The sequence below is a fragment of the Arachis ipaensis genome, chromosome B03, assembly GCF_000816755.2.
Source record: "Arachis ipaensis cultivar K30076 chromosome B03, Araip1.1, whole genome shotgun sequence".
Lineage (NCBI taxonomy): Eukaryota > Viridiplantae > Streptophyta > Magnoliopsida > Fabales > Fabaceae > Arachis > Arachis ipaensis.
The window spans coordinates 37,147,954-37,158,926 of NC_029787.2; the positions used below are offsets into that span (position 1 = coordinate 37,147,954).

A 10,973-nucleotide genomic window follows, 5' to 3' on the forward strand; every position below is an offset into this window, starting at 1 on the left:
AATTCTAGTTAAACTCTGATCGAACTAATAAACCAATAACCTTATCAATTTATTGATGGGTCCGGTTTTCGCAACTTGATATGTATTCAACATATTTCTTTACCATGTTTGCTCATAAAAATACCTTTAAACCCTTTTTTTTTTCCGCTTCTTTCATTGGTACCTATAAGATGAGAGTATATTCTACTCTCAAAATTTAGATTTTGAACAAAAATCCCAAACTTTAGGCTGTTGATGAATGTCAATTCGATGGAATATCAAAAAACCACTATAACATATTGCATTATGAACTTAATTTTAATGGAGCGTAAAGAATTTTATACGGTAAATTAATCATATTGAAACGGTTAGATAATTTTTTAGTTTTAAATATAAAAATTAATTACTTATATGTAAAACTCTTTTAAATTCTTGTATTATTACTTATTTGTAGAAATTCTGTTATAATTTCATGAAAGTTAAATAGTTGAAAAGAAAATATATTTGGCTAATAATAGATAGAATGTTAACCAAAAAGAATAAAGAATGAAACAAACAGGAGACGAAATGTCCATATGTCCAAGATTATGAATTATGATATGGTACATAGTATATACAAGATAAGATGTGCATTCACATGACTCAATAAAAGGCATTAGGTAATTAACAGTTTTTTTCTTTTCTATTTTTTTTTTATTTCTGCATATGACTCGTTAAAATAGCAAGTAAGAATGGAGTCCAAGGTTGAAGACTGTTTCTTTGAGGAAAGGAAGAAAGTCTTAGCAACGACAACACAAAAGTAGCGTTTGACACGTGGCATGCGTGTATAAGTTGCGTGGTTTGGCGGTTGGTCGTGTGGCGCTGGTACAGAGAGAGACTTCCTCGCCTATTCTCCCGCCACTATTCTGATCTTCTCTTTCCCGCTCTCTCTTCTCGCACTTTCCCACCAACGTAACGCACGTAACATTCCTCAACAATAGATAACAAAAAAAAAAATATGTGATGAATTAATTTGTAAAAATCTGGTAATTGAATGGACTCGATCTCCTCTTTTGACTCTCTTCTCTTCTTCTTTTTTTTTTTTCTCTTGCTTTTTGGTTCTCCGGGATCCTGTTAAATGGCAATGAGAAATTGTTATGAAAATTAAATTAATGTCATAATGAAATCTTTGAAATTTAACATGTAGCGTTGGATTTTCGGCATCCATATCGCATGCACAATAAATTTGTTTTCTTCAGCACCGGCCTTCCGTGGCCAGCTTCTCAATATTTCTTCTTTGGGAAGATGATGGCATGTGCTCATCCCTCAATCCAATTAATTATAGTTGCATTAAGATCTTTGCTTTTTCTGTTAGATAGATGACACATTTTCTGGCCCTCGATCTGCTTATTTGATTGATTGATAAAATGCCCTCTATTAGATAGTTCGTCTTGTTTACATTGCGTTGCATTCTGTGATATAATTAGTTTACACTACCGTGATTCTAAGTTCTAGCTTTAACTTCGATTGGGATGGATTGGATATTAATTTCAGCTTTGGAGAGCTTTACAGGAAATGTGACGATTCCTTGCGAATTTGGTTGAAACATGGCTCAATGAAAATCTGAGGTTGATTGTTCCTCCAGGGACATAGCTAGTAATGAATAATTCCACATCAGAGAACCACAATACAGAATCCAAAGAAATGGGCAGCCCAAAGCCCATTTCTACTGGAATTTGTAAAAATGGTTTTATAGTCTCTATTCATGGCGAGGTTGAAGGTATGATCGATGGAAGATGGGACTTAACCCCTTCTTAGTAATTACTAATAATTTGCATTTGATGTACTCCTCAACTCAAGGTTTTATTACTTGAACATTATTAATTATTTTCAGCGAAACATCGATTGCTTTTGGTTCAATGGATATCTACCCTTCTTCCTTCACTGAACTTACCGATAAATATCACGGACGATGTCTTAAGAGCATGCTTGAGGGATGGTATCGTTTTGTGTCAGATACTGAACAAGCTTCGTCCAGGTTCCGTCCCGGTGGTAATACTAATTTTTTTAAGCTGGAATTAATTAGCATTAACTATTGATTTTAGATGTTACCTCTCTCTCAGTTTGGCTTAGCTTCCCTCTTGTAGGTTAGTGAATTTGATCATGAAGAAAATCTAAAATCGTTTCTGAAAGCTATGGATGCATTGGGATTGCCTCAGTTTTCAATATCAGACCTGGAGAAGGTATAAGACACATGCATTCTCACTTCTCAGTATAGATCTTATATACAGAACAACATAAATGTTGATGTAATTGGTATTTGTGTAGGGATCCATGAAGGTCGTTGTGGATTGCTTGTTATCACTCCGAGCAAAGAGTTTGCAGAATGTTTTCTGGGATAACAATTCTTCTACCACTAATTCCAAAGTAGGAAGCCCTCACGGGATTACAGCTCCCAGTGTTCCATTTCCACCATCATCCGAGACGACCACAAAGCACCATCGTTCCCTGAGTAGCCCATTCTTGACAGGTGGAAAAAACATATCTCCTAAGACATAAAACTTGCATGCAGTTGTCTTCCTGTAAAGTTGATAGTTGAAAACCGTTAGATAGCAGTTTAGTCAAATATGTCAAATTGTCGAATGGTTCTTAGCTATTAACTTCACATTTAGCTATTAACCTCACATTAAGATAACTATACTTGAATCTCCATCCTGAGATATGTATCTGCTATCCTGCAATTCATCAAGTGTTACTCATTGCAGAGTCACCAACTTCATTACTGCACCAGGGTCACAAGTTCCACGAGGGATACGAGGTGTTTCAAGGGAAAGAAGAAAGTTACGCAGATCTTTCTCCAACAAAAATATCAGAAATGGTGAAATCAGTCAGTTTAGACGTGAGTTCAATCCACATTTGCACGTTGGTATGAATGTAATACAGCATCATTCATATGTTGCAGTATCTGATGTTGCAGAATGCTCCAACTCAGTCACTTCTGGGTGTTGTGAATGGTATTCTTGAAGAAACCGTTGAAAAACGAAACGGTGAAATGCCTTATGTATGTATGGCCTTAACAGATTTCTGGTTTGTGTTGCACATTGTTCATTTCGTTCATTCATTAATATTTATGTTTGTTATTCAGCGCGTCGCCTGCTTGTTGAGAAAAGTTTCCCAGGAGCTTGAGCGCCGCATGTCAGCCCAAGCAGAACATTCAAGAACTGTATGCCAAATACACTTATTACTACTTTGACTTGTTTTTCTTTCTGCATGGATTTCATCATATCACTTTCTTGACCTGTCCTGTGCCTTCAGCAAAGCAATCTTTTCAAGGTTCGTGAAGAAAAGTATCAATCCAGAATTAGAGCACTTGAGGCGCTTGCGGTTGGAAATAATATAGAAGAGGATGAGGTATCATAAGTAACTCTGTCTAGTACTCGTTATGTCAGAACTGTATCCCTTTTAAATTCTTTCCATATTTGTTAGAGTTTCTATTTATCAGAGGGAACTTTGTATAACAGATCATTGCTAGCCAGCTTCATCTGCGAAAAGTAATGTTTTCTTACTTTGCGTGATTAGCAACATATACACCTCTTAGAAAAGAGGTTTTCATTCGCATATTCGTGTTAAGTGCAGGCTGAGAAGTTCGCAGTGGAAGAAAATAAGCCTGATGACAGGGATTTTGAAAGGTCCATGAAAAAGCAGGAGGACAAAATTTTGGAAATTTCAGCATTGACCGAAGATTTAGAAACAAGCAAAAAAGCACTTGAATTAAAATGCTCACGATTAGAAGTAGAGGCTATGGAAGCTAAAGCAGAAATAGAACAGAAAACTAAAGCATATGAGCAGCAATTAGAAGAATGGCGCAATAAGTGTAAAGAGCTTGAGTCTTCTTATGTTTCAAAATATAACGAGTGGAACATGAAAAAGAACCAGATGCTAAACGTTGTAACTTTTCAATCTAGTAAGCTAGAGGTACGCTTACAAATGTGTTGATGTCAAATATGATATTCACGATGCTAAGCATTATAATCTTGTGTGCAAACTTTTGAAAACTTGCAGATAATGAAATTATCTTGGGAGTCCATTAAGCAAGATGTTATGCAAGAGCAAAAGGTTTATGCAGAGGAGTGTAATCAGTTAGGTATGTTCTGTTGTTCACATGTCATGTTAGTGCTCACTCTTCCTATTTTATTTTACACTTTGGTTAACAAGAAGCTGTTAATCATTTTATTTTAAACCGCTCAGGTGTAAACCTTAAATCACTGGCGCATGCAGCCGAGAACTATCAGGTTGTTGTGGCTGAAAATCGAAAATTGTTCAATGAAATCCAAGAATTAAAAGGTGCCATTATCTTTGCTACTTTTATTCGGGATCATCCAATGTAGGTGAATAGGGAATTCACATAATTTCTTTCTTTTTGGATGCAGGAAACATCAGAGTGTATTGTCGCATTAAACCATTTACTGCTGGGGCCAAAGAAAAACAGTCCATTATAGAACACATTGGAGAAGATAATTTGGTTGTGGCAAATCCCTCTAAGCAAGGGAAAGATGCTCTCCGGTCATTCAAATTCAACAAGGTTTTCGGGCCTGACGCAACTCAAGGTTCAATTCTGTATACTCAGGGTTTTCTATTGAGTTGCATTGTTCACAATCTGATGATCGATACTGTTTGAATGATGCAGCGGATGTATACGCCGACATACAGGCACTTACAAGATCAGTTCTTGATGGATATAATGTATGCATATTTGCTTACGGTCAAACTGGTTCAGGGAAAACTTACACAATGGTATGAACCTTCCCCGCACATGTTAATTTAATGCTATATAATTGAAGGAACTTCGTTCTGATTCTATAAGATGGAAACTTTTGTTAGACTGGTCCAACCGGAGCAACTAGCGAGAATCTTGGTGTTAATTATCGGGCTCTGAATGATCTTTTCAGACTTTCCACGAGTAGAACGAGCTCCATTGAGTATGAGATCGGAGTTCAAATGGTTGAGATATACAATGAGCAAGTGCGCGATTTGTTATTAAATGATCATTCTCCTAGACAAAGATATCCTTTTTCTTTATATATATGCTGCATATGTATTTAAAAGAAGACGCAAATAATATATATTTTGATTTGTTATGCGAGTGTTGTTTCCTTGATTTGCACACACTTGGGATACTTACTCACTCGCAGCCAGAAGGATTGGCAGTGCCTGATGCAAGCATGTTCCATGTTAATGCGCCTTCAGATGTGATTAAGCTAATGGACATTGGACTAAAAAATAGAGCCATAAGCGCTACTGCCATGAATGAAAGAAGTAGCCGTTCACACAGTGTGGTGACGATTCATGTTCGAGGGAAAGATTTGAACTCGGGTTCTACACTGGTTGGTAATCTTCATTTGGTGGATTTGGCAGGAAGCGAAAGGGTAGATCGGTCTGAAGTAACCGGAGATAGGCTTAGGGAGGCACAACATATAAACAAATCACTGTCTGCATTTGGAGATGTGATCTTTGCCCTCTCCCAAAAGAGCTCTCATGTGCCATATAGAAACAGCAAGCTCACTCAGCTACTCCAAGCTTCTCTTGGTGGTCACGCAAAGACGCTCATGTTTATCCAAATCAACTCCGACGTGAATTCGTATTCCGAAACAATGAGTACTCTCAAGTTTGCTGAAAGGGTTTCTGGAATTGAGTTAGGAGCTGCACGAAGTAATAAAGAGAGCAAGGATGTGAAAGAATTAATGGAACAGGTGGCTTCTCTGAAGAACAGTGTGTCGAAAAAAGACGAGGAGATTGAGCGGCTACAATTACTTCACTTTAAGCAACTCCAAAGACCAAGCACAAGCAGAAGTCCGAGGGATGAATCTCTCCGACGAACGAAATCCTCTATTGGAGGAGACAAAACTCCTCGGGAAAGCTGGAGTTACACAGATGCAGACTTTGATGAAAGATCCAACAATAATTCTGATTATGGTTATGGTTCTGAAAGCTCAAAATCATCAGATAAGATGGACAAGTGAGTAGTAGTGCTAAAGAATTATATATATATCAAGTTCAGAAATGATAGTGTTGATTTCTTCTTCTTGTTTTTATTATGCAGACCGAAAACATTACAAAGAAGCGTTCAATCGATGAAGAAAGCATCAGTGCGAGTCCCATCTCCCACGAAAACACAAAGGGACCCTCCTAAGATGTCACCAGCTCCAGGTGGGTATGTCAAACTCAAAGTCTCAAACTAAACTTGCAACTCTCCATTTTCTTCCTCGCATACTTGTCTCTCAACTTTATTCACAAATTTCATTTCAGGTATAAGGAAAAGCGCCAGTATTGGCCACCTAAGACAACCAGGTTCAAAACGGTGGCAGTAACAGCCACACGCTAGTTACCATTATATGTATATTCTTTTTCACTATCTTACGCGCATATTGCAATTGTAAATATATATCTATCTATAACACTCAAGAGTGTAGTGACCAATTATATATTATATCATATATTCCATTGACTAATTCAGAGGCGACTTTAAACGGGAAGCATAAAATGCTACGGTACCAGTGACAAATAACTTACAAGTTCGATTCTCAACCTGCTCACCCTTGATCTTGGAGAAAACCTCTTCTCTTACAATTTTGCAAAACACATTGATCCTTTGAGAGTCCTACAGCGCAATTATTGGCGTTTCAATAACTACACTCTTGAATCGTACACTCATTTCTTAAAAGAAAATAAAAAAATTGAGATGCTTGGACAAGCAAATTACAATACTTTTCGTTTCGTTTTTGTGTGTGTTTTTTTTGGTTTTGTTTATTGAATTGACAATTTTGCCATCTTGCGAATCCCAGCTGGGTTTGGAGTCCTTTATTTCAGGGATTTTATTATTATTATAAGCTTCCAAGTTGCAAATTAATGAACAAAACTGAGGTCACGAGGGCCCTAATTTAAATTCATGATGTCTCAACCACTAACCATCAAAACAAAAATATACACACTTGTTGTCGGTTGCCCTAAACGCTTTGCTTGTGTTTGCGACATACTCACATGCACATTACATTCCCACTAGCTGGCTCGTCCTACCCCTGTCTCTCATTCCAGAAAATCCATTACATTATAATACAAGACAAATCCCCCTAAAATCTGACCATCATATGCGCTCTTACCTTTTTCAGTGGTAGATTACTTTGTATACACAACTCAACTCTTTAAGGTTAGGTCATCATATCAAACAGGCAACACTTTCCCAAACAATCAAAAAGCATAATAATATACACACAAATTTCAAAGATTAATTCTCAATTTCCTCCAAATTACAATTACAAAAGTAGGAGGACGTGACTCGCAGACACAGCCCAATTACAGAGTCTCCATAAAGCCTAACAAGGGAGAAAAAGAAACAAGAAGAACAAGAACAAGGATTTTGCTTCCCTTTTTCTTCTTCTCTCTGCATTGACCTCTTCTTATTCATCCAAGGAAGATGAAAATCCTCCTTTTCACATTTATACAAGACATTACTAATAAACAGAAACTTTCATGGACCAATATATACATGTAATTCACACTAAACAACACTGAATAAAGATTAGCTCCTCTTTCCAAAAAAACAAACAAAAAGAATCTCCTCTGCTAATTTCAACTTGGTTGATTTAAAATCCTCTACCTTTTCTCTGCTTCCTGGTTATTAGACTATTGGAATCACCCTTTTTCTCCTTTTTTGTTCTTTACCTTTCAAAAATGGTTTACGCTACCGCAGAGATGCTGCAGTTGCTCCTATCTCTGCTAAGAGACTCAAAACCTACAATCCTGACGGCAGCCGGCGCGTGGCCAAATTTCATGGGACCACAGCTTCTCGGCGCCGATGAAGATGATGGAGAAGAGGATGGCATGGTAAATGGACTAAAATTCCCATTATTACCAAATTGTTCATCCTGTATTACAGGGTTCGAGGCCCTGCTTGGTGGAGATCCGCAGAAAAACGGTGGCGACGCCGCCGCCACTTCCACCAGATCCCCGGTTCTTTCTGGGTAGCAGCCTCCCTGGAAGAAGAGATATTTGGTATCAGAAGGAACAACACTACATAGGAAAATCTATGACCAGATTAAAGATTGATTTAGTGGATCTATCAAGAAATCCTCTCTTTATTTCACCATATAAATGAAACACAGAATCTCAAGATTGAGGCAGGAAATAAGCTAACCTTGGGGAGGATGATGTCCAGAAGGTCAGCTCGAGCAGGTGAATGGTAGCTGAAATATTTGAGGCGACGGTTAGAATTTAGAAAATGAAAAGCAACTGATTTAGTTTAATCTTAGGGTAGGGAGATAGAGATACTATACCTGGTGGGGGAGGGGCAGGTGAAGAGAGGCAATCGACGAGGTTTAGGGCAAAGCAGTGATCCTCCCATTCCCATAGTCATGTCCTCGTAGCTCTGTTGGTACCTGCAGCTATTCATCATCTTCACTTGGTAGAGAGACGGAAAGAAAGAAGGTACTCTAAATCTGAGAACGTGAGAACAAGAACAAGATTGATAGATAGATAGATAGGGGAAGGGAGATAAGAGCAAGAAGAGGGGGGACTTTATTGGGAGATAGGATTCGCACCACACGTGCTGCTGATGCTCTCATTTCTGTATTTTTGACATGTTTTCTCTGTTTTGCCCTTTGTGATTGGGTTTCTCTTGAGGCAGATGCAGGTGCAAGTGTTAATTGCATTGTCCTTAGATTCCAGTTAGATGTGTTGATCACAACGTGCTTGCATTTATTGTGCCTCTAACTACAATCTACAACTAACATCTCCCTTTCCTTTCCTTCCTTTATATAAACTTCCACCAAATCTAATTTTATGTATATATTTTATTTTATTTTTATTAAAAGTAACTCATAAAAAACTTGTTTGGATGTCATTAAAATATGAAAAATATATTTTTAAGCAAATATTTTTTATTTTTTAGTATAATTGACAATTTTAGTAATAAAATACAAAATAAACAACAAGAAATTTTTTAAATAAAAAAATAAATATTTTATTTATCAATCTAGGTAAGTTATAGCGTTTTTACGAATTTCTATTCTATTACTTATTTTATTTACAGTGTAAACGAGATAAGATACCTGACGAAATCCATGTATCACGTTTGCACGCGAGATACGTGGGGGATAATGATCAACACGTATCTCGTTTATACTATAAATGAGATATGCACAATCTTATTTTGTTTACATTATAAACGAGATAAATGCAAAGTTATGACGTTTTCATTATAAACGAGATACAGTACGCCAAATGTTGAGCAGCTATAAAAGGATATGCAACTATTTGTATTCTCCACAAATATTTTACTTCTTCTTTTCCTCCGTTTTTCTTCCAAATTTAAGAAAAAATGCCTAGTGGTAGTGAATATGTGGTTGTGTGTATCGCAATTGTCATATGAGAAACAATAACACTAGGGTAATATTTGAGTGTGATAATCCTATTCTGTTGTGCACTCAGAGAGTAAATTCTTTGTTTGAACTAAAGAATCTAATATTGAGGAACATCGGTGCTAGCGGGATCAAAGAGGTTGGAAGAGTTGGGTATAGGTTGCTAGTACTAATAGAAAATGAGATTTTTCAGTTTTGTCTATTTTGACTTCATGGCAATGAGCATGTGCGCCTCATGTTTGACATCTACGGGAGAATCATAGCGGAACAAGTGATGGAGGTTTCTGCGGAGGTTGGTAATGTTAGTGGCGATTGATCTAGCTATTCGAATTTTGTTTAGGATGAACCATCTCTTGCACCACCACCGTTGCACTGTGCTAATCCAGTGGTAGACATGGATGTGGACGGTGAGGAGTCTGATGAGGAGTATATTGCCGATAGTAACGATAGTGGTTCTTCTGAGGATGATGATGAGGAGGAATTTGTGCTGGAGACTCTGGTGGACGCATTAGTTCGGTATCTTCTTTCTGTCCCGCAACCAATTTCAGCCTTATCAGTTGTACCCAGTCACTATTATGCATTGGATCTGGATGCGATGCACGAGAAAACTCTATTTTCCAATATGGGTGAGAACAATTACATCATAAACAGTAGTGTAGAGTTTAGGATTGGTCACAGATTCAAAAGTAGAGAGACAATATTGCAAGGTGTGAAGAATTATAATATCTATAGAAGTGCTGAGTTGTCCCGACCCAAAAAGAGTCATGACCAGCGCTCAAGAAAATTGTTCCTAAGCAAGCCCGACAAGTCCGTATTCAAATTAAACAATAAAATTGTAACTGTTTTTAATAACCTTAGAAGTATGAAAAGTAGTTTAAGAAAAATAAGTTATACATTATTTGACAATACAAAATAGTTTAATATGACAGAACAACTCTATTTGTGAAATATGAAACACAAATATCTACGAATTTGACAAAAGGGATCACTATCTTTAAAATTGCTTGCTAAGAAAATTGGGAGACAGTACTAATATTAATACATGTGACTGAAAAACATAAGAAATTGATAGAGTAAATTTTGTAACTCAATGAATAAATAGCATATCTATAACCCAAATGAGATCATATAAATAATATTATCAAAAGTATATTTTTATTTAAAATATATTATAAATCATAAAATGAAGTAAGGGAATATTCAATCTAAAAGTCAAATCAAATCAAATAATACACACATAGGCGGCTTTACCTCTAACAGTAGTCATTTTCTCTTATGTATCCATACGCTATAATAGATTTAATGTGTAGTCTATACGTTAGGTTAGCAACATTCTTACTAACTGAGGTCTGAGTCAGATGCATCTAAATTAACGTCATAATCGCCATTAGCTATAATATTTTAGTTTGAGTCTTTCAAACCAATTCAAGTCATATTAATTTCAAGTAAGACAAACTATTTAATTCTTCAAACACGGATCATTAAACCAAATCAAATCAATAATGTTTCGAATAATTTTATTTCAAATCATAAAATTTTTTTAACACAATTCATCAATTTACAACATATAAAAAAATATATAAACCAAAAATATTTTAAATT

General features: G+C 36.4%; 2 protein-coding genes across 2 annotated transcripts; one reads left to right on the top strand and one right to left on the bottom strand.

Annotated features, from left to right (window-relative positions):
* On the top strand, window positions 633-7,556 carry LOC107632971 (kinesin-like protein KIN-14K). Its single transcript, XM_021118768.1, has 18 exons — window positions 633-1,738; window positions 1,853-2,010; window positions 2,106-2,201; window positions 2,287-2,488; window positions 2,724-2,857; window positions 2,936-3,019; window positions 3,104-3,181; window positions 3,274-3,369; window positions 3,480-3,509; window positions 3,595-3,933; window positions 4,021-4,102; window positions 4,207-4,302; window positions 4,389-4,565; window positions 4,646-4,752; window positions 4,840-5,021; window positions 5,126-5,974; window positions 6,059-6,169; window positions 6,265-7,556. Exons 1-18 carry the CDS (start codon window positions 1,618-1,620, stop codon window positions 6,338-6,340), a joined length of 3,018 nt encoding a protein of 1,005 aa, XP_020974427.1. The 5' UTR covers window positions 633-1,617; the 3' UTR covers window positions 6,341-7,556.
* LOC107630328 lies at window positions 7,554-8,747 on the bottom strand. The gene is made up of 3 exons (XM_016333423.2): window positions 8,289-8,747; window positions 8,150-8,198; window positions 7,554-7,988 (listed from the first exon to the last, which is right to left on the bottom strand). Exons 1-3 carry the CDS (start codon window positions 8,405-8,407, stop codon window positions 7,692-7,694), a joined length of 465 nt encoding a protein of 154 aa, XP_016188909.1. The 5' UTR covers window positions 8,408-8,747; the 3' UTR covers window positions 7,554-7,691.